Raw genomic sequence first — 23,709 nt, forward strand, 5'->3', positions numbered from 1 at the left:
CAAGGTATGGTGTGCTTGTAATTGCTAAGCCATAGAAATTTTCATGCTAAAATAGTGGTCTTATGATAATTTCTGAGACGAGCATGCGATGCGAACGTGAAACTCCAGTACCTTGCAATGAACCTTTTTTTACTTTTTATTTTCATGACATCCAACAAGTTCATGTATAGCCATGGAGTGGAAATGGAAATTTTAAAGAGAGTCGGGGTGTTGTTTTAGGAGCGGATCTACAATTGATAAGAATTAAATAAAGAAAAATGCTTTATTTACAAAGAATAACTTTAAAAATAAATTTATAAATTAATGCAATTTGACGCAATATTATAAAATTACTCTTTTTAAAAATATTTTATTTTAGAATATGGAATATTTTAGTCGTCTCAGAATTTCTAACTTCTAGGGATGGCAAGATTCCACCACAGGCCAGCAACATGATCTAGACTCTCCTTGTGGTCAATGTATTTTGGCCACCTAAGAGCTTTCACATTGGAATGCTTGGCAAGCATGAACATAGACCCAAAATTATAAGTAGAGATCATTTATTCACCAAGAAGTAAAATGGTCAATTATAAATTCAGTGAAGCTGTTCTAGGAACTTGTTCTAAGCGAGAGTGAGAGCCAGAGAGGTTCGAAAGGATTTCTGAGTCAGAACATGAGAGAGATGGAGAGAGTCTATGTGCGCACATGCGCGCTCGTCTCTAACAAGTGAAGAAACTTACCGAATAAGACGATTGAAGGGGTTGCTATCGATGGACGCGAAGGAGACTCAGGAGTAAGTAGAACGTGTGAGAGAGAGTGAACGCAACAGGGTAAATACACAACAGAGAAAACAATATTAAACTCAAAAAGAGATCTACATTAGAGCCCCAAATATGGAGATCTACTATAACATCCCCAAAATCAAACCCTAAAATACTCAAACGAATATGCAATCTCAAAGTTATGTCAATTATTTGAACTTAGATGCGTTACATCAATGAGGTATGACTGAATGATGTAATCTGGAAGGAGATGCACAAGCGAACAAAGGAATCACCTTCACCTCAATGGCAACTAGCACCGATTTTAGACGACATCAGCAAAAATCTCCATCACTTGATAAATTAGAGGATCAAGAAAATACACTGATCTTAGAATCAGTGTGCGTACTTTCTGGTACAATGGGCAACGACTAAAATGAATTTTGGTCGAATACCCCTTATTAGTATTCCTAATTGTATTCTATATATAGATAGTGGAAAGGATCCTCCCTGAACAATGTAGTATCTTTTTCTATAATTTTATATAACCAATGCTTGATGAGGAAAAAAAAATACTTTTTTCTTTTTGGGTGGGGTGGTAGGTTTAAGTAGTGACTCATCACCCAATCCGCATAAAAACTCGTTGAGTTTGAAGTTTTTACACCCTAAAAGCTGTTGTTGATTACTGCTTTCTCCATCTTTCTATAAATAATTAATCGGCCTTCCATATTTCTAGTGAGTGAGTTAAAGATCAGCTATCATCATTGTTCTAGTTGTAGCAGAGCGTCTTCGACTTCTCCTACCTCCCAATATTCTACACTTTCATTTCTATCCCCTACAAAAAAAAAAAAAAAAAAAAAAAAATCCTTGTCTTATTGATTTCATTCAACTTTCAAATCTCTTACTGTGTGTTGGTCTCTTATTATAAGCCCCAATGCCAACTCCGCTCCTTTTACGTCTTTTCTTAGTTTCCATGTGCTCACTTTTCCTCAGTTTTTCTATATTTGGGGTGGCTAGCAATTGTCTTGCCTCTCAGCAATCCTTGTTGCTCCAATTGAAGATTACACTGGTGTTCGACATCACTTTGTTGACAAAACTGGTAAACTGGAATAAACATGTCGATTGTTGTTTGTGGGAAGGTCTAACATGCACAGAGGGATGCGTCACTGGTCTAGACTTGAGTGAGGAATCCATCTCTGGGGGACTTGACAATTCAAGTACCCTTTTTGGTTTTCAACATCTCCAAAACCTTAACTTGGCTAAAAACAAGTTTGATTATTCCCATATTCCATCCCAACTGAAAAAGCTCAAGAATCTGAGTTATTTGAATTTGTCATGTGCTGGCTTTACTGGACAGATTCCCATTCAGATCTCATACCTCACAAGGTTGGTTACTTTTGATTTAAGTAGCTCGACTGGGTCGAATCTGACACTTCAGAGCCCATATTTAGCTATGTTAGTTCAGAACCTCTTTGAGCTTAAGGAACTTTATCTTGATCATGTAAACATATCAGCAAACAAGCATGAATGGTGTAGGGCCATATCAACTTCATTGCCAAATTTAAGAGTATTGAGCTTGCCAACCTATTCTCTCTCAGGACCTCTTGATTCCTCCTTGCTAAATTTGCAGTTTCTCTCCATTCTTCGTCTGGATTGGATCAATCTTTCTACTTCAGTTCCAGAGTTTTTGGCAAATTTCAAATATTTGACAAGTTTAAGGTTCTTTTCTTGCAAGTTGAATGGAAAATTTTTGGAGAAGATTTTCCATATTCCAACACTGCAGACGCTCGATTTAACATGTAATGGTGAACTTCAGGGTTCTTTGCTAGAATTTCCTCTGAATGAGTCTCTTCAAACCTTGAAGCTTAGCACTACAAGTTTTTCTGGGAAATTGACAAATTCTATTGGTAATATTAAAATGTTGTCTGTAATAGATTTTCATCAGTGTCATTTCAGTGGACATATTCCACGCTCAATGGCAAGCCTCACGCGATTGGTTTATTTGGATATGTCATCCAATTTGTTCAGTGGACCAATTCCATCATTCAGCGTCCATCATTCAGCGTGGCCGAGAATCTGACCCTAATTAATCTTGCAGATAATAATTTAACATGTGAGATTACTTCCACTCGATGAGATGGATTTCTAAATCTCGAAAATTTTGACTTGAATAACAACTCACTTGAAGGGAGTATTCCAGTTCTCTGTTTTCTCTTCCATCATTGTAGAAATTCTCTCTTTTCAAAAATTGATTTTCTGGTCAACTGAATGAGTTTCCCAACATGTCTTCTTACCTACTGAGCACCCTTGATTTAAATAGCAACAACTTGGAAGGTCCAATACCCATTTCTATCTATGAACTCCAAGGTCTTGAAACTCTCTCACTTTCTTCAAACAACTTCAGCGACTCCTTGCAGCTTAACATGTTTCAGCAGTTGGGCAATCTTTTTGAACTTGATCTCTCACACAATAACTTGTTGATTGAATGTGATGAAACTAGTTCCTCATTGTGCTCTTCTTCTCAAATTAGCAAATTAAGCTTGGCTTCTAGCAAGTTGAAAACATTTCCTGATTGCTTGAGAAACCAATCCTAAGCCTAGACATCTCAGACAACCAAATTCACCAAGAAATACCAGACTGGATCTGGCATCTTCCTAGTCTCTCTGAGTAAAATATGTCTCATAACCACTTGGTGAATCGTAGACCTTTGCTCAATCTTTCTACTTTGTGGATTGTAGACCTTCAATCCAACTAGCTCCAAGGGCTACTCCCAGTTTTTCAGGCAGGAGTCCTGTACTTGGATTTCTCAAGGAACTATTTTTGCTCTGTCATACCAAGGAGCATCGGTAACTTGATTTATGCTACTATTTTCTTCTCGGTTTTGAGCAATAAATTCTATGGTAATATCCCTAAATCAGTATGTAATGCTACAAGGCTTGAAGTTCTAGACATGTCTAACAATTCAATCAGTGGCCAGATTCTCCAATGCTTGACGGAGACAAGAGGGCCTCTAGCAGTACTGAATCTAAAGAGAAACAATCTCACTGGTCCAGTTTCAGATACATTTGTAAGAAATTGTAGTTTACAAACTTTAGCTCTCAACGGAAACCAACTGGAAGGAAAGGTACCAAAATCTTTAGCCAATTGCAGACTGTTGGAGGTCTTGAACAACAACATGAAGGACACTTTTCCATGCCACTTGAAGAATGGATCCATGTTGCGTGTCCTTATTTTGCGATTTAACATATTTCATGGCCGAGTAGGTTGTCTAAGTTCTAATGCCACCTGGTCAATGCTTCAAATTTCAGACTTGGGGTCAAACAGAGCTGAATCACGTTCGATTTGATGATGATTTTGCTGCTCTTCATTATAAATATACGATAGCAATTACCATCAAAGGTCTTGTGGTGGAACTGGTGAAGATTCTCACTGTCTTCACCTCCCTTGACTTATCATGCAACAATTTCGAGGGGCTAATACCCCGAGAAATCGGAGAACTGAAATTACCATATATTCTCAACATGTCGCATAAATCTTTTACGGGCTGAATCCCTCCATCTTTGGGAAAATCGAGTCATCTGGAGTCACTAGATCTCTCAAGTAACAAACTTACTGGTGAGATTCCTGTACAACTCACAGATGATCTTACATTTCTATCCGTCCTTAACCTTTCATTCAATCAATTGGTGGGAAGAATTCTACTCATCCAGCAATTTGGTACATTCCTAGAAATTTTTTATAGAGGGAACAAAGGATTGTGTGGCTTCCCTTTGAAAGAAAAGTGCACAGATGAAAAGGCAACATCCTCACCTCCAACATTGGAAGAAACTCATTCCAATTCTGAGAGTGTGATTGAGTGGAATTTCCTAAGTGTTGAATTGGGATTTGTTTTTGGCTTTGGGATTGTTATTGGGCCCCTTATGTTCTGGAGGAGGTGGAGGTCTTGGTATAGTGAACAAGTTGATGACATTCTTTTTAAGATCTTTCTGAAGCTGTATCTTAGAAAAGAATATCGTCCCAGAATTGCACACAGAAATTTGGTGCGACGACATCAATGATCGTCAGGAGCAACTTTACGCAAAATAAGCTTACAAGGGAGATTTTTGTGCAAATTGGTGCAGAGATTGTACTGATCAAGCAATCTGCTATATTTTCTAAAGCTTTAGGCAACGAGTACAAAGGATTTCCTTTGAAAGCACAATGCCCACATGCTAAGCCAGTATCATCACCTCCACCTCACTCGGATTGTAAGATTGTGATTGACTGAAGCTTATTGCTTAGGGTTGTTCATCCGGGTTCCAGATCGTGTATCCGGGTATACCCGGCCCGGAACCCTGATTTCAAACTCGAGGCAGGTTCCCGGCCGGATTAGCAGGGTTATAACCCGGGCTGGAACCCGGATTTTTTTTTTCTTTTTTTTTTAAAAACAAAATTCTAGGTTATTAACCTTTTTTTTTTTTAAAGCATAATGTTTTTTTTTAATTTTATCTAAAAGCCTATATTTTTGTTAAAAAGCATAATACTAATGGAACATTGTCCATAATGATAAAAATGTATCAAAATGGAAAACTAAATTTTACGTAAAAAATAACTAAAGTTACAACCTAATTAGTAATTACCATTTTAACTAAATGCATGCAAAAGTAAATAAATACAATATTCATCATGTAAAATGCATGCAACACACAATGCTCTACATATTACATTATTTTATATTTATATATTACATTATAAAACACAAATTACAAAATTACAATATATGAATTTTACAATTAGTAGCATGGTCTTCCATCATCAACTTTTATTCTAGTATTCCAACTTTTATTCTAGTTCTCAAATGTTGCGGTTAGTTCTCAATGGTAGTTCCATTGAACTGAGATTGGTAATACGAATGTGAATCAAGAGCAAGTGTCTGCATAAGAGAATGCATAATATCAAACTCAATCTATCAACCAAACCGTTTAATAAAGCAATTCAAAACCAATTCAGTAAGCCATGATACTCCAAATACATGTTCCTGTGAACGGAAATACATGGAAGGCGTATAATGCAAGAAATGGCTTTTACCCACAGACCTGCACGTGAAAGGAATCCCCCCCTAATGCAGGATAGACACAGCATGTTAGGTTCACAATTCATTAAATCTGAGTCACACATCACAAGACAAATCTACTCTCTATTTAGAATAAATCCATATACTTGTATAGAGAAATGGAATGGAACACTTTCTAATGGAATGGAACACTTTCTCCTTTGGGGACATAAGCAGAGAATCATGGCAGATGATGCTATCTTTAGATGACCATAGGAAGCATTATAATTCATGACATTATCATTAATTACAATTCTTGCAAGTGATAAGCAGAAATAGAAGTCAGTTCCATGTTATGTCAAAAGAGAGTTATAGCTTATTCTACCTTATCCACAGAGACAGACACAACAATGCATGTAAAAGAAACAAAGGGCTATCATCTGCTATCTAAAGCTATACACATGCTACAAACACAAGGGTGCATAACTGTCAACCATAAACCACACCAATTTAATAAATAAAAAAAATCAGTTTTAACAACTTCACTACCAACATACAAAGAAGAGATTTATGCTACAGACAGGAGGCTGCATAACCGTCAATCATTTTCAGCTCTCAAGAACACAACCAAGTCCCCTGCAACCAGCTTATACCCATGTTGAGCAGCATATACTTAATACCCATGTTTAACAAAATAACAAAAAAAAAATCTAGATCTATCAAAGATTCTTCTATTCAAACATTTTCATTAAAACAGACCTGAATCAACAAAGTAATAAAATGAAAAAACCCTAAAAAAACTGTTGCAGAGAAAGTAAGCCAAGACCAGTACTACTTGTTGCTGTAAAGGTGATGTTTTTTTTTCCCTTTTCATTTTCTGTACCACACTCCATTCTGGGTCATTTTCTTTTCATTTTCTACACAAATGTTACAGAGAAATATTTCCTTAGTACTTCATTTTCTACACAAATGTTACCCAAATCACAAAGAACAAACCTTGGGGTCAAGAGGATGACGGAGAGTCGGCGATGACGATGAGGTCACGAGGATGATGGGGTTTCTTCAATTGGTACTAAGGGAAGACCTTTGAGCCCCAAAAGAAATAGTAAGAAGAAGACGGAATCACTGAAAAAGACCTTAGATTCACTCTCTTCAATGAGCGACGGAGCTTTGCTCGGCAAAGATGTTATGATTTCAAGGAGTCAGAGAGAGAGAGATGTATGGAGGTGGATGTGAGATAGAGAGATTGATGGATGGGAGAGTCTCAAAGTCAGACAGATGTGAGATTAGATAAAGCGGCTAGGGTTACGTCTCTTCCAATTTATACAAACCCGGGCAGTACTGGGTGTTTTTTATGGAACCCAGGTTTCATACCCGGGTCCGGACCGGATGAACCCGATTATTAGAATGCTGGTTTCCGCCCGGATTTGACCCGGGTTGAAAACCTAACCAGAATCGGGAAAAAATCTGGCCTGGATGAACAATCTTAATGATGACATTCTCTTCTGGATATTTGCAAAGCTATATATTGGAAAAGAATACCATTGTTGACCAAGGCACAAAAAAGGGAGATGCAGACATCAGTGATTGTTGTGAGGAGCAATGCAATCAGGTCTATCAAACTCCTTTTCTTTTCCTCTCAAATTATGCAATTTTACAAAATAAATGAATCCATGGAATTGGATGCCAATGTTGTATATGGGTATGATGTTTGTTAGTGGGTAATAAATCTCTCTATGTACTACATTCTCATCTCATTTTTATATCACTACGATATGGTGACATTGTCCATTAATCCTTGATTTTTTTCCCAAAAAATATAAGGATGATCCAGTAATAATAAAAATGTCACATTTTACCAAGTGTGATATAAATGTGGCATGTAACATTATTTCTAGTGTAGTATATAGTATTACTCATTTGTAATAGAAAAAAAGAAATAATGTTACATACCATACTGATATCCCACTCTCATTACACTATGTAAAATGTGATATTTTTATTATTACTAGATCATACTTTTATTTAAAGAAAAATTTAAAAGTTGATGGGCAATAATACCACTTTATTATAGGAGAATGGAAATAAAATGAGAGATGGTAGACGGTTGGTAACATTCGTCGTTAGGAAATCATACTAAATAAGAAGAAAGGATGGGCTTGCATACAACTAAAAGATGGGAAATTATCTGAATTGTCCAGATGATGTTGGTTGGAGACAGGAGATAAACTTCTCCATGGAAGTGCTAATTAGCAGCTAAAGCCTAAAACCGAGAGAACTGATGGATAAGAAAAAGAGAATATGTGTAAAATCTTGTCACAGAAAAAAGAGAATATTATCGTTTCCTTTTATTATGATTCTCTTGGCTAGAAATAAAGAAATGTGCAATAAAGAAAATGGAAAGTGAGTAATGTCGATTTGGATGATTGGAATGTTTCGGAATTTTATGAATATTAGTAAAATGGTTTGAATTGAGATGTTTTCTTGGGTTTTTAGAAAAATAAGAGAAAAAGTTTAATAGAAATATTATAAAATTAAAAAATTGTTTGAATATAAATTTTTAATATTATTTTTAAAGTTTGTAAAAATTGTACTAGTTGTTTATTTTAATAATGATTAGGTGATCTTTAGATAAAAATTTTAAAAATTTGAAATTGAAAATTATTTTATGTTTTAATAATATTTAAGAATAAAATTACGATAATTTTTAAGAATTTTATTACTCATCTCCGTAACTAAACGTCTCCAGTGAAAAATGTTTGAGATAAAAGTAATATAACTTTTCATTTAGGTTTGCTCATATTCAATAATGCCCTACAATCTTTCACGTGTGAAGTAGACAGAATGTTCAGAGAGTGGAGAGAGAGAAAACGACTAACGAGCATAATATATTGGAGGAACCAAAATATAATGAGCTTTACTATACAACCTCTACCATACTCTACGCTTCACATTATTTTTAATTTTTTTAATTTTTAATATATTTTTAAAATTCTTTTTTGAATTTATTCTTTTTAAATTATTTCAAATTCTCTATTAATTATTCATATAATAAATATTTAATAAAAGAAAAAAATAATAAAAATTAAAAATAATGTGGAGTGTGGAGTGTGGAGTGTTAAGATGTTGTGAAGATTTTTTGAAATATAATTATACTCAATACATTATATATATCTTATTATGCCAATAAGCAGCACCTCTTGGTTTATTTTTTTCTCTTTTTATTCTTGTTTTTATATTTATTTTCCTTCTATATTCCTTGGTCTATTTTTTTTTTCCATTTTTACTCTTGCTTCTACATAGAGTTTTGCCCCTTGATTTATCTTTTTTTTTTTTTTTTTCATTTTTGCACCTACTATATCCCTTTGTTTATCTTTTTTTCCTTTTTATCCCTACTTTTATGTTCATTTCTCTTATTTGTCTTTCACTTTTTTTTTTTAATTTTTGCCCCTGCTTTTATATTCATTTTATTGATGTGCCCTTCATTATTTTGGTTCATCTTTTTCTATTTTATTTTCTCATGTTTCTCGTTTATGTCCCTGTTTCTGAATTTACGATTTCTTTATCTTTGTCTCTCAAATTTCTGTGTCAATTTTATCACGATTCTAAATTTTCTTCTCACGTTTTCGACCGCTTTCTCGATTCTTTTTTTTACATTTGTTTACCGCTTTAGATTTTTTTTCGTCTTGTCTACCGCTTCAACTGCTAAATTTTCCTTCTCTCGTTTTCCACCGCTTTCTCAAATTCTCACCACCTCAAATTCTCTCGTTTTCCACTCTGTCCATTTTCAATTCGTTTTTTTGTCTTCTTATCTGGAGTCTTCCATCCTTCAGCTTTCGAGAGCTTTTTCTTATCTTCTTCTTGAGAGCCTTCGATCCTTTAGCTTTTCAAAATCTCATTCTTTCCTTCTGAATCTCCTTCTTTTTCGTGATTCTTAATTTTTTTTTTCCTTTTCGACCGCTCTTATCATATTTTGAATTTTATTTTTTTCCCCACCGCCTTCACCGCTTGCCAATTGGTATAAGAGTGATTTTCATCTTCTTTGGTTGCGGACTATGTTTCTTGATTCAAAGTGTGTCTTGTCTTCTTGTCGAGAGCCTTTTCTTGAGATTCTATTTTTTTTCTTTTTGTTTTCCACTGCTTTAACCGCTCTTATCAAATTTTGAATTGTTTTTCCCACCGCTTGTCGCTTGGTGTAAGAGTGATGATTCCTGATTTCTCTCTTTTTACTCTCGGTAGCTACTAGCGACGCCACTCGTTGTCTCCATTTGCAGCTATTCCACCTCTATTCACTCTTTATTTTGCCTCCGTCGACCCTCTATCCAGAAACCACCAAATACCAACACCGAAGCCCAACCGTGCCTAAACACTAAAAACCACCACCAGCAAACCACCACATCTATCCAGATCTACAAAGACAACCACCAAGACCACCCAAATCCGTCATGAGACCCATCACGCATGGAGGATATTCACCCACAAGACCCCTCATTCGCCTCGAACACCCCCTCACCATGGCTGATTCTTCCACCACTATTTGGCTTCAGAGCGCCATCAAATTTAACGATGGAGGTTTCATCTCTCTCTCTGCTCTTTGGAGTGAAGGATTTGGTCGTAGCGCCGTTTTGTACTCTTCTCTGGTATTTTCTAATCCCTGCATCAGTTGAAAGTATAAAAAATGCTTTAGTATTGAGATAAAAGTAAAGCCAACAAATTTTGAATTCTTAGCATTTAACTCTTGCCAAATCTTTGTAGAAAAGGTCATATAAACCACTCGATTATCTGGAAAAATCTGTCAACCGTTAAAGTAACTATGTTTGGGTAGTGAGAATACTCGAGAAGTGTTGAGAATGTTTATGAATAGTTATGAGTATAGATTGAAGTGGGTTTATGGGTCTCATTGAGAGTATTTTGAGTTGTTTGGATGTATAAAATATGTTGAGTTGTTGACTTTTGGATAGATAATTGAAAAAGGTGTGGGTCTCATCAATGATTGATTTTTTTCAATGATGATTTTATTTATATATAATAGTGAGAAATATTATAGTGATTTTATTTATTTTTTATATATAATAGTGATAAATATTATAGCGATTTTACTTTTTTTTAATTTAATAGTGATAGATATTATAGCGATTTTATTTTTATTTATATATAATAGTGATAAATATTATAGTGATTTTATTTCTTATTTATATATAATAGTGATAAATATTATAGTCATTTTATTTTTTATTTATATATAATAGTGATAAATATTATAGTGATAAATATTATAGTGATTTTATTTTATATATATAAAATAGTGATAAATATTATTGTGATTTTATTTTTTATTTATATATAATAATGATAAATATTATAGTGATTTTTAGAGAGACTTTGGTATGAAGATGGTTCACTGTGTTTGGCATGTGGAGTATTTTCATCCGTACGAGAATACTTGAAAAGTGTTGAGATATCTTCGCTACCCAAACGAAGTTATCATTATTGTTTATTTGTTTATTTGGTTTCTTGTGTGAGCAATTGATTATTCAGTTTCATTCGATGTCGTTTTGTGAGTCCCTGATCACATTTATGAGACTATTATGATATGAACTAGGTGGTTCGCCGCCAAAGCCTTCTCTGGGCTTAGCCATTGACATATAGTATGGTTCTCTTGACGTGTTGATTCAGAAAGTCAATGTAGAAGGTGCTGCTAATTTGCAAGGCTCTGGATAGGTTATAAGTGTTCAAAAACTTATTTTAGCTATTCTCTGAGTTATATCAGATTCTGAATATATTGGATGGATCTCAGAAATTAATTAATGAGGAACTATATAATTAATTGAATTCTGGACAGTGGCTTGCTTTGGATAAAGAGTGGGAGCAGCTCTCAGACCAGGTATGGTCATCAGAGCTATGCTGTTTAAGTCATTTTTTAAATAATATAGATGCATGTTATGTGCCTGAGTAGTTTGATGCTACTTGTAGTTGAGACTTTAAGAACATTTTTGCTACTATGTGCGCGTTTATGTGAAAATGGTAATTCAATGGTGAATACTTACATTTTAGGTGATAAAAAATCTGAGTGAAAAAATGAGTAATATTTGTTAGTAAGCGTTATGTCCTCTTAGCTTTTCAATGATTCCAAGGTGCATTAGATATTCTATTTTTTGTTCTTTAGATTTTATGAGTGACTGAAATTATGTTTGTTGATATAAAACTTTACAGGATCCACTTATAATTAGAGGATCAACTTTGGTCCCGCTGATTCAAATAGATGTTTGGGAGCATGCATACTACCTGCAGGTGAATTTACTACTTCTGCTATTATTTCAAAGATGCTGATAGTCTGAATTTGTCTGTTTCACATTGCATAACTTCAACGTATTGGATTAGAATAGAATCTTATGAAACTTTCTTTTATGAACTAACTCACATCGACATATGTGATTGTGGATGACAAAATTTAAAATGAAGAGTAGCAATGTTTAATTGTTTATGGTTTCAGATGTTGTTTTCTTTCTTCCCACTATGTAGCAATAATGATAAATGCTTCTGCTCACCTCTCAGTATGAGGATTGCTTCTTTGGGTATATTGAGCATCTATCTCGGTTGTTTCGAGGGCAGAATATAAAATGATCTGCAGGTCTCTTGCATGATTTTGTCATTTCATTGTAACTTGAAACCAGAAATAATCATCCTCATTCTTACTTAAAACAAAATTTTTTTTTCTCATGCAGTAACGTAATGTGAAATCTAATTAATTATCTGAAGAACATATGGAAGGTTATTAACTGGAAATATGCAAGCAAAATTTATGAGAAACAACAATAAGCTCTTAGTACTGTGGTTAGGCTTTTTACTGAATGTTGGATCTGGCCAGGTATATATGTATATTATTATTAATACTTGCATCTTTGTACAGTTTGTGATGAAGTTTTGTCTTTTGATTATCTTTCCTTGTATCAGACACTATGCATGTGATAAGATTAGGTTTCTTATGGTGTGCTTGCTTCTCATATTCATGTACAGGTTTAGTAGCCCTTATCAATGATTATTTGATCGTACTGCATGTAAAAATGTCAAACTTCAAATTCTTTTAGACATTTCACCTTTTGAATCCTAATCCTGGCCAACTTGATTTGGAAGGTAAAAAATTTTGTGCTCTGTTTCGCAACTATTCTGACCACTTTCTCTAAAAATTCCTCCAAACTATCTCAAATTATAAATTGGAACAATCTGATGTGAATATGCTAAAAAGTTTGGTACTTTAAAGCAAACTTTACGTCTAATATATAATTTGTGAAAAAATAGATCTTTTTTCTTTTTGGCATGTTCAATGTTTTGGTTGTCTTGTTTCGCAGATTTTTTCGATTTGGATCTCTGTGTTGGCTTGTTTGCATCTATTATAGCACTTTTTGGAGGCTTCTATTATACTTTCTAAATTTATACGATTCAATCAAGCTTCCAAGATTTTGTCACACACCATTTGCTATATGTCCCCCTTTTATTTTTTATTTATATATTATAGTAATTTTATTTTATATTTATATATAATAATGATAAATATTATAATAAGTTTTGGAGAGACTTTGATACGAAGATGGTTCATTGTGTTTGACATGTGGAGTATTTTCATCCGTACGAGAATACTTAAAAAGTATTGAAATATCTTCGCTATCCAAACATAGAGTCTTCTCCATCAATCTCAGAGTCGAGTCGAGTCATTGCTTTTTTGGTCTTGGATAGAAAGGTCCCAACACTTTTAATTGTCTATTTCTTTTTGTATTATAACATCAATCGTGGGTTAGGAAATGCCATCTTACACAGGTGGTTCTTTTGCTTTCTACTTTTGAATGTTCAAACTTTGAGTAATATTAAGTCGTTTTATTTAATTTTTTCATTTAGACTGTTTATATATTTAATTTTTTTAATTTTTATTTTTACTTAAACTCTGTTTAGATTTAAAAATAAGATGAGTTGAGATAGTTTGTGAATAATAATAAAATTTATAAAATTTTTTATTATGGCTTCTCATAATTTTTCTCTTGCTATACTCCTGGTTTATGTAAATTGTTTTACTCAAGATAAACTTGATTACCATCCACTATGCATGTGTGATTATTCATAATGTCATTTTTTATAGGAAATCATGATGCTTTGCTTGTTTAATTGTTGTTTGTAACCATAAATTATGTTTTACTTTTAGAAACTTCTACTGAAAACCAAGAAAGAGATGTGAAAGATGAGTTTAACAGGATGAGCCTGAAACTTTCTACATAAAAATGCTATACAAATAGGTGGAAGGTTAGGTACATCGAATACTTTAAATTGTTTGTAAAATGTAGACTCGAACCATAAGTCTATGTTGATTAATCAATTAAATAAAATTCAATATTCTTCCTTCCGTTCCCTTTGAATTTTTCATGTGAACTCTTTCCTAGATTTGTTGATAGGGTGGTTGTAAAGAAAAAAGAGTAGGAGAAATGGAAAAATTAATCTTTACTTTTATTTTTAAATATATATATATATAATAATAATAATTTATGCCAGTCACGGTCAACTGTCAAAGCTGTTAGCACTTTAAGGAAGAAGTTACTTTTATCTCTCCACTTTAATCGCTCCATTTGTCTGCTTGACCAAAAATTTAATTTGTTTAGATGTTAAATTGAGTTGAGTTGAGTTGAGTTGTGATGATAAAATATTATTATTATTTTAAAATTTGAAAAAGTTGAATTGTTTATTATATTTTATATTGAGATTTAAAAAAATTATAATAATGAATTGAGATGATTTTAAATTCCAAACAAAGCAATTTTATATAAGTTAAGCCTCTAATTAATAAACTGATTTAACTCAAGTGGTACTTGTTTTATTGTTATCTCTACGTTTGATTCCTTCCTTGTTTATATTGTGGGCAGAATTTGATTTAGAAAATGGGACAATGCCATATATGCCTTACGTACGTGTTCATCACCAATTAATCAAATTATAAATTGAAACAAAAGCTTGAAAGACTTTAGATTCGCCAAAGACTTTTAAATTTGGTCACCAAGTAATTTGCCTCCATTGGTTACAAGACTTCCTGAGGTCTACTTTAATAATTATTGATCAGTCGAAGAAAGAATAAAGTGACTTGTGCATTTAGGGCGGGAAGTAAAAAGAATACCGTTTGGCAAATTATTTAGGTGTCAAACCGTGGACCGAAAACTCATTTACAAAGCAGCAAAGACTATACAACACATTCCACACTTAGGACGCAGGACTATACAACTCATCCGCTTGATCGGAGCCAACAATCCTTGTCGACCTATTTTGTTGGTGTCCTTAATTCTTTGAAGTGTATATCCAATGAAATCTCGATCCTTTTCATGGCTGTTCTTGATGCCCATATCACCACTACTACTTCTCATCAGCTTTTGTGCACCAGCGGTGTCTGGCCAATGTCTCCGCGATCAGCAATCCCTGTTGCTCCGTTTGAAGAACAGTCTGGTGTTCAACGATAGTTTGTCCACAAAACTAGTGCATTGGAACAAAAGTACTGGTTGTTGTTCCTGGGAAGGTGTAACCTGCAGTGAAGGACGTGTTATTGGGCTCGACTTGAGCAGTGAATCAATCTCCGGTGGTCTCGACAATTCCAACAGCCTCTTCAGTCTTCACCATCTCCAGAATCTAAGTTTGGCATATAACAAGTTCAACTATGCTCAAATTCCATCAGGGTTTGACAAATTGACTAGTTTGAGACATTTGAGCCTATCAAATGCTGGCTTTGCAGGTCAAATTCCGATTGAGCTTTCGAGTTTGACAATGTTGGTTATTCTCGATTTATCTACCCTTCACTTCCCTGGAATTCCCCTCCTAAAACTTGAGAATCCAAATTTAGAGATGTTGGTTCAGAACTTTACGGAGCTTATGGAACTTCATCTCGATGGTGTAAACATCTCAGAACAAGGCAATGAGTGGGGCCAGGCCTTATCATCTTCACTCCCAAATCTGAGAGCATTGAGCTTGTCAGGTTGTAATATTTCAGGCCCTTTGGATCCCTCCTTGCTAAAGCTTCAGTCCCTCTCGGTTATTAGTCTGGATTTTAACAATTTACGTGTTGCAATACCAAAGTTCATGGCAAATCTCACAAATCTGATGTCCTTGCGTCTCGGTTCTTGTGGGTTGTTTGGCACATTTCCAGAAAAGATCTTCCAGGTGCCAACACTAGAGGTTCTTGACTTGTCTAATAATCCACGACTTCGAGGTTCCTTGCCAGATTTTCCTCAGAATGGGAATCTTCGAACCCTGGTACTTAGCCAAACAAATTTCTCGAGAACATTGCCGCATTCTATCGGTAACCTTACCGTGTTGTCTAGAATGGATTTTTCAAGTTGCAATTTCAGAGGATCAATTCCAGCAACAATGGCAAATCTTACCCAATTGTTTTACTTGGACATGTCATCCAACAATTTCATTGGACCAATTCCATCCTTCAGCAAGGCCAAGAATCTGACTGAAATAAACCTTTCTCATAACAATTTAACAGGTCAGATTACCTCTACTCACTGGCAAGAGCTGAAGAACCTAGTAAAACTTGAATTGCGTTACAATTCTCTGAATGGGAGCATTCCAACCTCTCTGTTTTCCCATTTATCATTGCAGACTCTACAACTTTCCAACAACCATTTTTCTGGTCTATTTCCCAACATTTCTTCTCATGTACTCGACACCCTTGATTTGAGCAGCAACAATTTGGAAGGGGCAATCCATGTGTCTGTCTTTAATCTTCGAGGTCTTAAGATCCTCTCACTTTCTTCAAATAACTTCAATGGCTCTTTCAAGCTAAATATGATCGAGCAGTTGAGAAATCTTTCCAGTCTTGATCTTTCCTACAACAGCTTATCAATTGAATATGATAGAACTGATTCTCTGTCCCCCTCCTTTCCCAATATCACCACGTTAAAATTGGCTTCCAGCAAGTTGAAAATATTTCCTGATTTTTTGAGAAACCAATCCATATTAGCAGTTCTAGACCTTTCAGATAATGAGATTGGTGGAGAGATACCCAACTGGATATGCAAACTGCCTTTTCTTCTACAGTTAAATCTTTCTTTTAACAATTTGGTGAGTCTGGAAGGATCTGCACTCAATGTTTCTTCTCTGAGTGTCCTGGACATTCGTTCCAACCGACTACAGGGACAACTCCCAGTTCTCCCACCATCTGCCACATATTTGGACTTCTCGAGGAATAATTTCAGCTCTGTCATACCAGCTAACATTGGTAATGTCCTTTGGTGCACTTATTTCTTCTCCATTTCAAACAATAAATTCAATGGGAGTATCCCTGCATCAATTTGCAATGCACAATATCTCCAAGTTCTAAATCTGTCTTATAATTCCTTCAATGGCAAGATTCCCGATTGCTTGTTTGGGATGGGTAGAACTCTTGGGGTGCTGAATCTAGGGAGAAACAATCTCAGTGGCTCAATTTCTGATACATTTCCAGACAATTGTGGATTGCAAACTTTAGATCTCAATGGAAACCAACTTCAAGGAAAGTTGCCCAAGTCTCTGGAAAATTGCACAAGGTTGGAGGTCTTTGATATTGGTAACAACCATATTGAGGATATCTTCCCATGTCACTTGAAGAACACATCCGTATTGCGTGTCCTTGTTTTGCGATCTAACAACTTTAGTGAGTCAATTGGTTGTCCTGGTCATAATGCCACCTTCCCGATGCTTCAAATTTTGGACTTGGCTGCAAACAATTTCACTGGAAAGTTTCCAATAAATTTCTTTTCGAACTGGAAAGCAATGACAGGTGGTGAAAATGAGGTTGAATCAGAGCTCAATCATCTCCAATTTCGAGTCCTAGGATTATCTTATTATCAAGATAGGGTGACAGTAACTTCTAAAGGTTTAAATCTTGAATTGGTGAAGATTCTAACTATCTTCACCTCGATTGACATTTCATGCAACAAGCTTGACGGAGAAATACCAAAGGATATCGGCCTTCTCAAGTCGTTATATGTTCTAAACTTGTCGCATAATGCTCTTACAGGACAAATCCCAACATCTCTGGCCAACTTGAGACTGTTGGAGTCATTGGACTTGTCAAGCAACAAGCTTACGGGAGAGATTCCTATGCAACTTGCAGAAAATCTTATATTCCTTTCAGTCCTAAACCTCTCCTTCAATCAACTGGTGGGGCAGATTCCGATTATTAAACAGTTTGCTACTTTTTCAGATGGTTGCTACAAAGGGAATAAAGGATTGTGTGGCTTTCCTCTTCAGAAAATTTGCAATGCTGGCCGCGGGACAGCACCGTCGACTCCACCTGACTCTAATTCTAGGAAAGTGATTGGAAGGAAGTTTCTAAGTGTTGAACTAGGATTTATTTTTGGCTTAGGAATTATCATCGGGCCCCTTTATTGGAAAAGGTGGAGATTTTGGTATTTCAAACAAGTGGATGACATTCTTTACACGATATTTTCAAAGCTGTATATGAACAGAGAAGCATACCCACGTAGAATTACACGTAGAAATTGAAGGCCAAGACGTCAGTGATCAGATTCTTTAGGCCTTTCAGTGGGATACCGTCAAAGTGAGAATATGTGGAGAGATGCAACCATGTGAAGTGGTTTATCGAGTTCCAACATAAAGCAGAATAAAGTGCCATGGAAACCATGTGATTGCAAGGTAGCAGCATCCTAGCTTTCAAGGTATGGTGTGTTTGTAATTGCTAAGCCATAGAAATTTTCATGCTAAAATAGTGGTCTTATGATAATATTAATTTGTGGGTGATTTCTGAGACGTGCATGTGATGCAGACGTGAAACTCTAGTACCTTGCAATCAACCTTTTTTTCCTTTTTATTTTCATGACGTCCAACAAGTTCATGTATAGCCATGGAGTGGAAATGGAAAGTTTAAAGAGAGTCAGGGTGTTGTTTTAGGATTTCCATCCTTAAGAGTTACAGCCGATCTACAATGGATAAGAATTAAATAAAGAAAAATATTTTATTTACAAAGAAATATTATAAAAATAAATTTATAAACTAATGTAACTTGATGTGATATTATAAAATTACTCTTATTAAAAGTAATTTATTTTAAAATATGGAATATTTTACTGGTCCCAGAATTTCTAACGTCCAAGGATGGCAAGAAAGCACCACTGGCAACATGATCTAAACTCTCGTTGTGGTCAAAGTTTTTTGGCCACCCAAGAGCATTCACATTGGAATGCTTGGCAAGCATGAACATAGACCCAAAATTATAAAAAGAGATCATTTCGTCACCAAAGAAGTAAAATGGTCAATTATAAATTCAGTGAAACTGTTGTAGGAACTTGTTCTAAGCGAGAGTGAGAGCAAGAGAGGGTCGAAAGGATTTTTGAGTCATATAACATGAGAGAGAGAGAGAGAGAGAGAGAGAGAGAGTCTATCTGCGCAAACACTCGTCTCTAACAAGTGGAGAAACACCAATTAAGACGATTGAAGGGGTTGCTATCGATGGATGAGAATAAGACTCGGGAGCAAGTAGAACGTGTGAGAGAGAGTGAACAAATTTGGGTAAATATACCACAGAGAAAACAATATTAAACTTGAAAAGAGATCTACATTAGAGCTCCAAATATAGAGATCAACTATAGCATCCCCAAAACCAAACTCTAAAATACTCAACCAGATGTAATGTTCAAAAGGGTAAATTCCCCAAATTCTTGACCACATTTTAACCAAAAAGAGGGAATGCTCTAAGCTGCATGATATGAAAAGTTGATAACCAAGGATCAGAGTCATGTACTGGCACTTGGGACTTTTGCCAAACAGGTACGGAGCAAATGTTGCTCTACACTTGCTATACCTCGGATGGAAGGTCAAAACTCGAGAGACAAAGTAGAAATATGGTTTTAGGCGTGCTAAATTTTCAACTCAACAAGGCCAATTAATTGGTCTTCTTCCTAGCATAATCACTTGAAAGCTATGGACTCGACGATGCATGGCTAGAATGGAAGGAAAACAAAAGTCCTTACTTTCGGTGTGGAATCCGATTAAATATTGGTTGGGTTTGATTTGGGAAAATCTGAAGGCTTCTTCCGAATTATCTAAGCGAGATGAGGAGATATTGTTGATGTTTAATATACCTATCAAGCATAAACATATATCTTATTTGCCTTTGAAATGGGTGAAACCGAAGGAAGGTTGGCACAAGAAAAACATGGATGGTTGTTCGTTGGGGAACACAGGTTCATCGGGTGCAGACGGAGCTCTTTGCTAGAGATTGCAAAAGGAAGTTAATTTCAGGTTTTGCAATAACTACTGGGAATCAATTGCTAAATTTTTTAGCTTGGTTTAGGGCATGAGAATTGTGAGATTTTTGGGCATTCAGAATATAGAAATTGAGATGGACTCTAAGATTGTGATTGAGTGGATGAAGAAAAAAAGATGTGGCCTTTGGGACTTAGAAGATTATTGGGAAGAGCTGATGCAGTTGTGTGAAGGCTTGAATTACAGATTCGGGAATTACAGATTCGGGAAGTTCGCAAGTGAGATATTTCCATTGGGCGCAAACTCAGCAAACCATTATTATCCAAGCGAAGTATTCCTCTAATTACAGGAGGTAACTCTGAGCTATCATTCCAAGTCGGATTCAGTCCGGATGCTCCCAACCTTGCGAAGCCATCAACCAACGAGTACACTGCCTATAGACATGCCTGAATCTGTAATTCCTGAATCTGTAATTGAAGCCTTCACACAACTGCATCAGCTCTTCCCAATAATCTTCTAAGTCCCAAAGGCCACGTCTTTTTTTGAGAGCATTCATTTTCTTGTGCCAACCTTACTTCGGTTTCACCCATTTCAAAGGCAAATAAGCTATATGTTTCTGCTTGATAGGTATATTAATCATCAATAATATCTCCTCATCTTGCTTAGATAATTCGGAAGAAGCCTTCAGATTTTCCCAAATCAAACCCAACCAATATTTAATCGGATTCCACACCGAAAGTAAGGACTTATGTTTTCCTTGCATTCTAGCCATGCATCGTCGAGTCCATAGCTTTCAAGTGATTATGCTAGGAAGAAGACCAATTAATTGGCCTTGTTGAGTTGAAAATTTAGCACGCCTAAACCATATTTCTACTTTGTCTCTCCAGTTTCGACCTTCCATCCGAGGTATAGCAAGAGTAGAGCAACATTTGCTCCGTACCTGTTTGGCAAAAGTCCCAAGTGCCAGTACATGACTTTGATCCTTGTATCCCCCATTGTCATAGCAATCACACTTAGATGCCAATGGAATCCCTGCTCTGAGGACATGATCATCCACTGGCAAACAATTATTTTGTGCCTTCCACATTATTAGAGACATTTTTGTTTTGGTTGTGCAGGATGCCACAACCATTTGTTCCAAGGCACTTTTGGGCCTCTAGACCTGATACATGATTCCCATGCAGAACGAGTGGAAAAAATTCCTTGGGCATTCGGTAACCAAATAAAAGTATAATCTCCCTGCTTTACTCTACCCAATTCTTCTTATATTTGTTCCGACTTTTCCATGCCAACTAATCGGCCAAATAGTTCCACATTTCCAAGTAGATTCACCAAATCCCGAACTTCATGTCTTTGAATAAGAGGATCATCATTGAACTATCTGTCTTGCCAAAAGGAAATGTTCCCTTCTTTCACCCTCCATTTGGGAAATTTTTGTACAACAACCATGTTATTTAAAAGCATCTTCCATAAATTCGATCCTTTAGAGGAATCCACACAGGAGATATGATTAATACCGACATATTTAGCAACCAAAAATTTCGACCAAACCGATTTTCCTTGAAACAAATTCCAGACTAACTTCATATGAAGGGATGTCTGCACCTCATGCAACTTTCTGAGCCTAATACCCCCCTCTGAAACTGGTTTACAAAGCTCATCCCAAGCCTTCCATTTTTTCTTAGGCTTCCCATCTCTAACACCCCAAAAGAAGGTACTTATCAGTCTCTTCGATTTATCCAATACCACTTTCGGAGTGTGTAAAATAGAAAAGCTATGGATAGGAATGTTTTGCAAAACATGCTTTAAAAGCAAAAGCCGAGAGTCATTTGAAAGCAATTGGGCCTTCCAACCCTCTATGTGATCTAACTTTCTTAATCAATCCTTCAAAATGTGCCACTAGAAGTCTTCCTAAAACAGTGGGGTCTCTGCTATATGAAAGGAGTTTCTATTCTATTTGTTTTTTGTGAATTTCTATTTTTTGTTGTTTGTGAGTTTCTAATTCCAGCAATTGATAACAAAGTGGTGTACCTGTCATGGATGTGGGTACATAGACCTCAAGTTATTGAATTACTCCACAAACGAAGGAACTTCAATGGTTTAGGATAATGAATATTCAGTCATATGGCACGAAAATGAGAGCTTCTTCAAATGGAGATAGAAATAATGAAAGAATACGTTAATATGAATGAAAAAGAAGAGAATGAAGTAAAATATGAAATCAATAACGAGGTGGGGGAAAAAGGCTATATTATCAAGAAGAAAAGCATCTGGTCTCAACAATACAAAAGATATGGCCAAGAAATGGTTTACTTGCTGCATAAATTACGATCTCAATCCTTTAGACCTCCTTTCAATTTAAAAGGTTTGTTATCTCAATACGCAATAGATGTGGGAAATTGTGCAAAATGATAAGTTGAAAGATTAGTAGCAGCAGTTATCACTTTTCAGTGGTTAAATCAATGCTGGAATAAGCTTTGTCTTGCCTTTTGTTGCTACGAAAATGAAGAAATGCTTTGAGATGAAATTTTATTTTAAAAAGAAAAAAAAAAGGAAGACTTTGTGGTCTCTTCTATCCTACAGGAGTTTCTATTCTATTGCTTTTGTTGTTTGTGAGTTTTTGATTTCATCATTGTCTAATTAACTTTAAAATGACTGACATTAGCATGAGCGCGGTTGGTTGTGAGGTTATTTTTCACCTTTATAATCTTCTCGGAATCTTCAAATCTTGTTGTCTTTGTTTTAATTTTCCAATTTTGCATATCTCCAGGAAATGTCGTGCATGCCTAGGACTTGGTGTAAATCAGTGGCTGAGTTTGAGCAACAATTGGTTAAGATGAACTGGTGTAACAAATGGGGTATGGAATCCAAAAATGTGATTGCAAAATGGTTGAATGGGGTATGGAAATTTTTTTGTTGTGACTTAATAAAGCCGGATGGTCGGTCTTATACATTAAGAAATTATGGTGGACTTGTAAATGTGTAATATGTAAATGATCAGATTATGGAGCCCAATGTATAATATGTAAATTATGGAGCCATGAAGGGTGGTAATTTTTTTTTTTTCACTAAAGATCAGATTATGGTTGTGATTGTAGTTAATGTTTTTATTAGTTGAGGAAGTGATGGTGGTTACGTTGCTAGTGATTTTTTTTCACAGGTTATGGTTATAAGAAATTGATGGTCGTTATGTTGCTACTGATTTTACATGTCATTGTTATGAGAATTTGATGGTGATTACGTTGCTGGTGTAAATGGTGGTTATTGGATGTAAATGAGCTTGTGGCAAGAGCGGCCGCAATAAACTCTGACCAAGCCTTCAAGGAAGATGTGCAAAGAGCGTTTGGGCATGGTAGATGTAGGCTCATAAATTGCCAAAAAGATCACCATAATAATTCCTGAAATACTGAATGCTTGGATGTGTTTAAAAACTTAGCTTTATGGTTTGTTAAGCATAATATCTATACTCATAGAATTATCCTTAACCTTGATAATTCCTTTGTAGTAGTCCATCTATAAGCTTATGAGCGAATATCAGCAGTATCCTAAAGGTTAGGAATGTGAGAAGAATCTTTTTCCTTTTCCTTTTTTTGGTACTTCTTGTTGTTTAAGCTTGCAGACGTATCTTAATGGGTATGGCACTATAGACGCTTTTGAATGGGCATAGAAGAACGAAAGCACGGGCAAGAAAATAGAAAG

The 23,709-nt window shown here is 35.4% G+C and overlaps 1 protein-coding gene across 1 annotated transcript; it reads left to right on the top strand.

Moving 5' to 3' along the window:
* Window positions 1-15,081: 15,081 nt before the first annotated feature.
* On the top strand, window positions 15,082-18,678 carry LOC121268145 (receptor-like protein 7). Its single transcript, XM_041172276.1, has one exon. It carries the CDS (start codon window positions 15,109-15,111, stop codon window positions 18,289-18,291), a length of 3,183 nt encoding a protein of 1,060 aa, XP_041028210.1. The 5' UTR covers window positions 15,082-15,108; the 3' UTR covers window positions 18,292-18,678.
* The last annotated feature ends 5,031 nt before the right edge of the window (window positions 18,679-23,709 follow it).

The sequence above is a fragment of the Juglans microcarpa x Juglans regia genome, chromosome 5S, assembly GCF_004785595.1.
Source record: "Juglans microcarpa x Juglans regia isolate MS1-56 chromosome 5S, Jm3101_v1.0, whole genome shotgun sequence".
In the NCBI taxonomy this organism is placed as follows: Eukaryota; Viridiplantae; Streptophyta; class Magnoliopsida; order Fagales; family Juglandaceae; genus Juglans; species Juglans microcarpa x Juglans regia.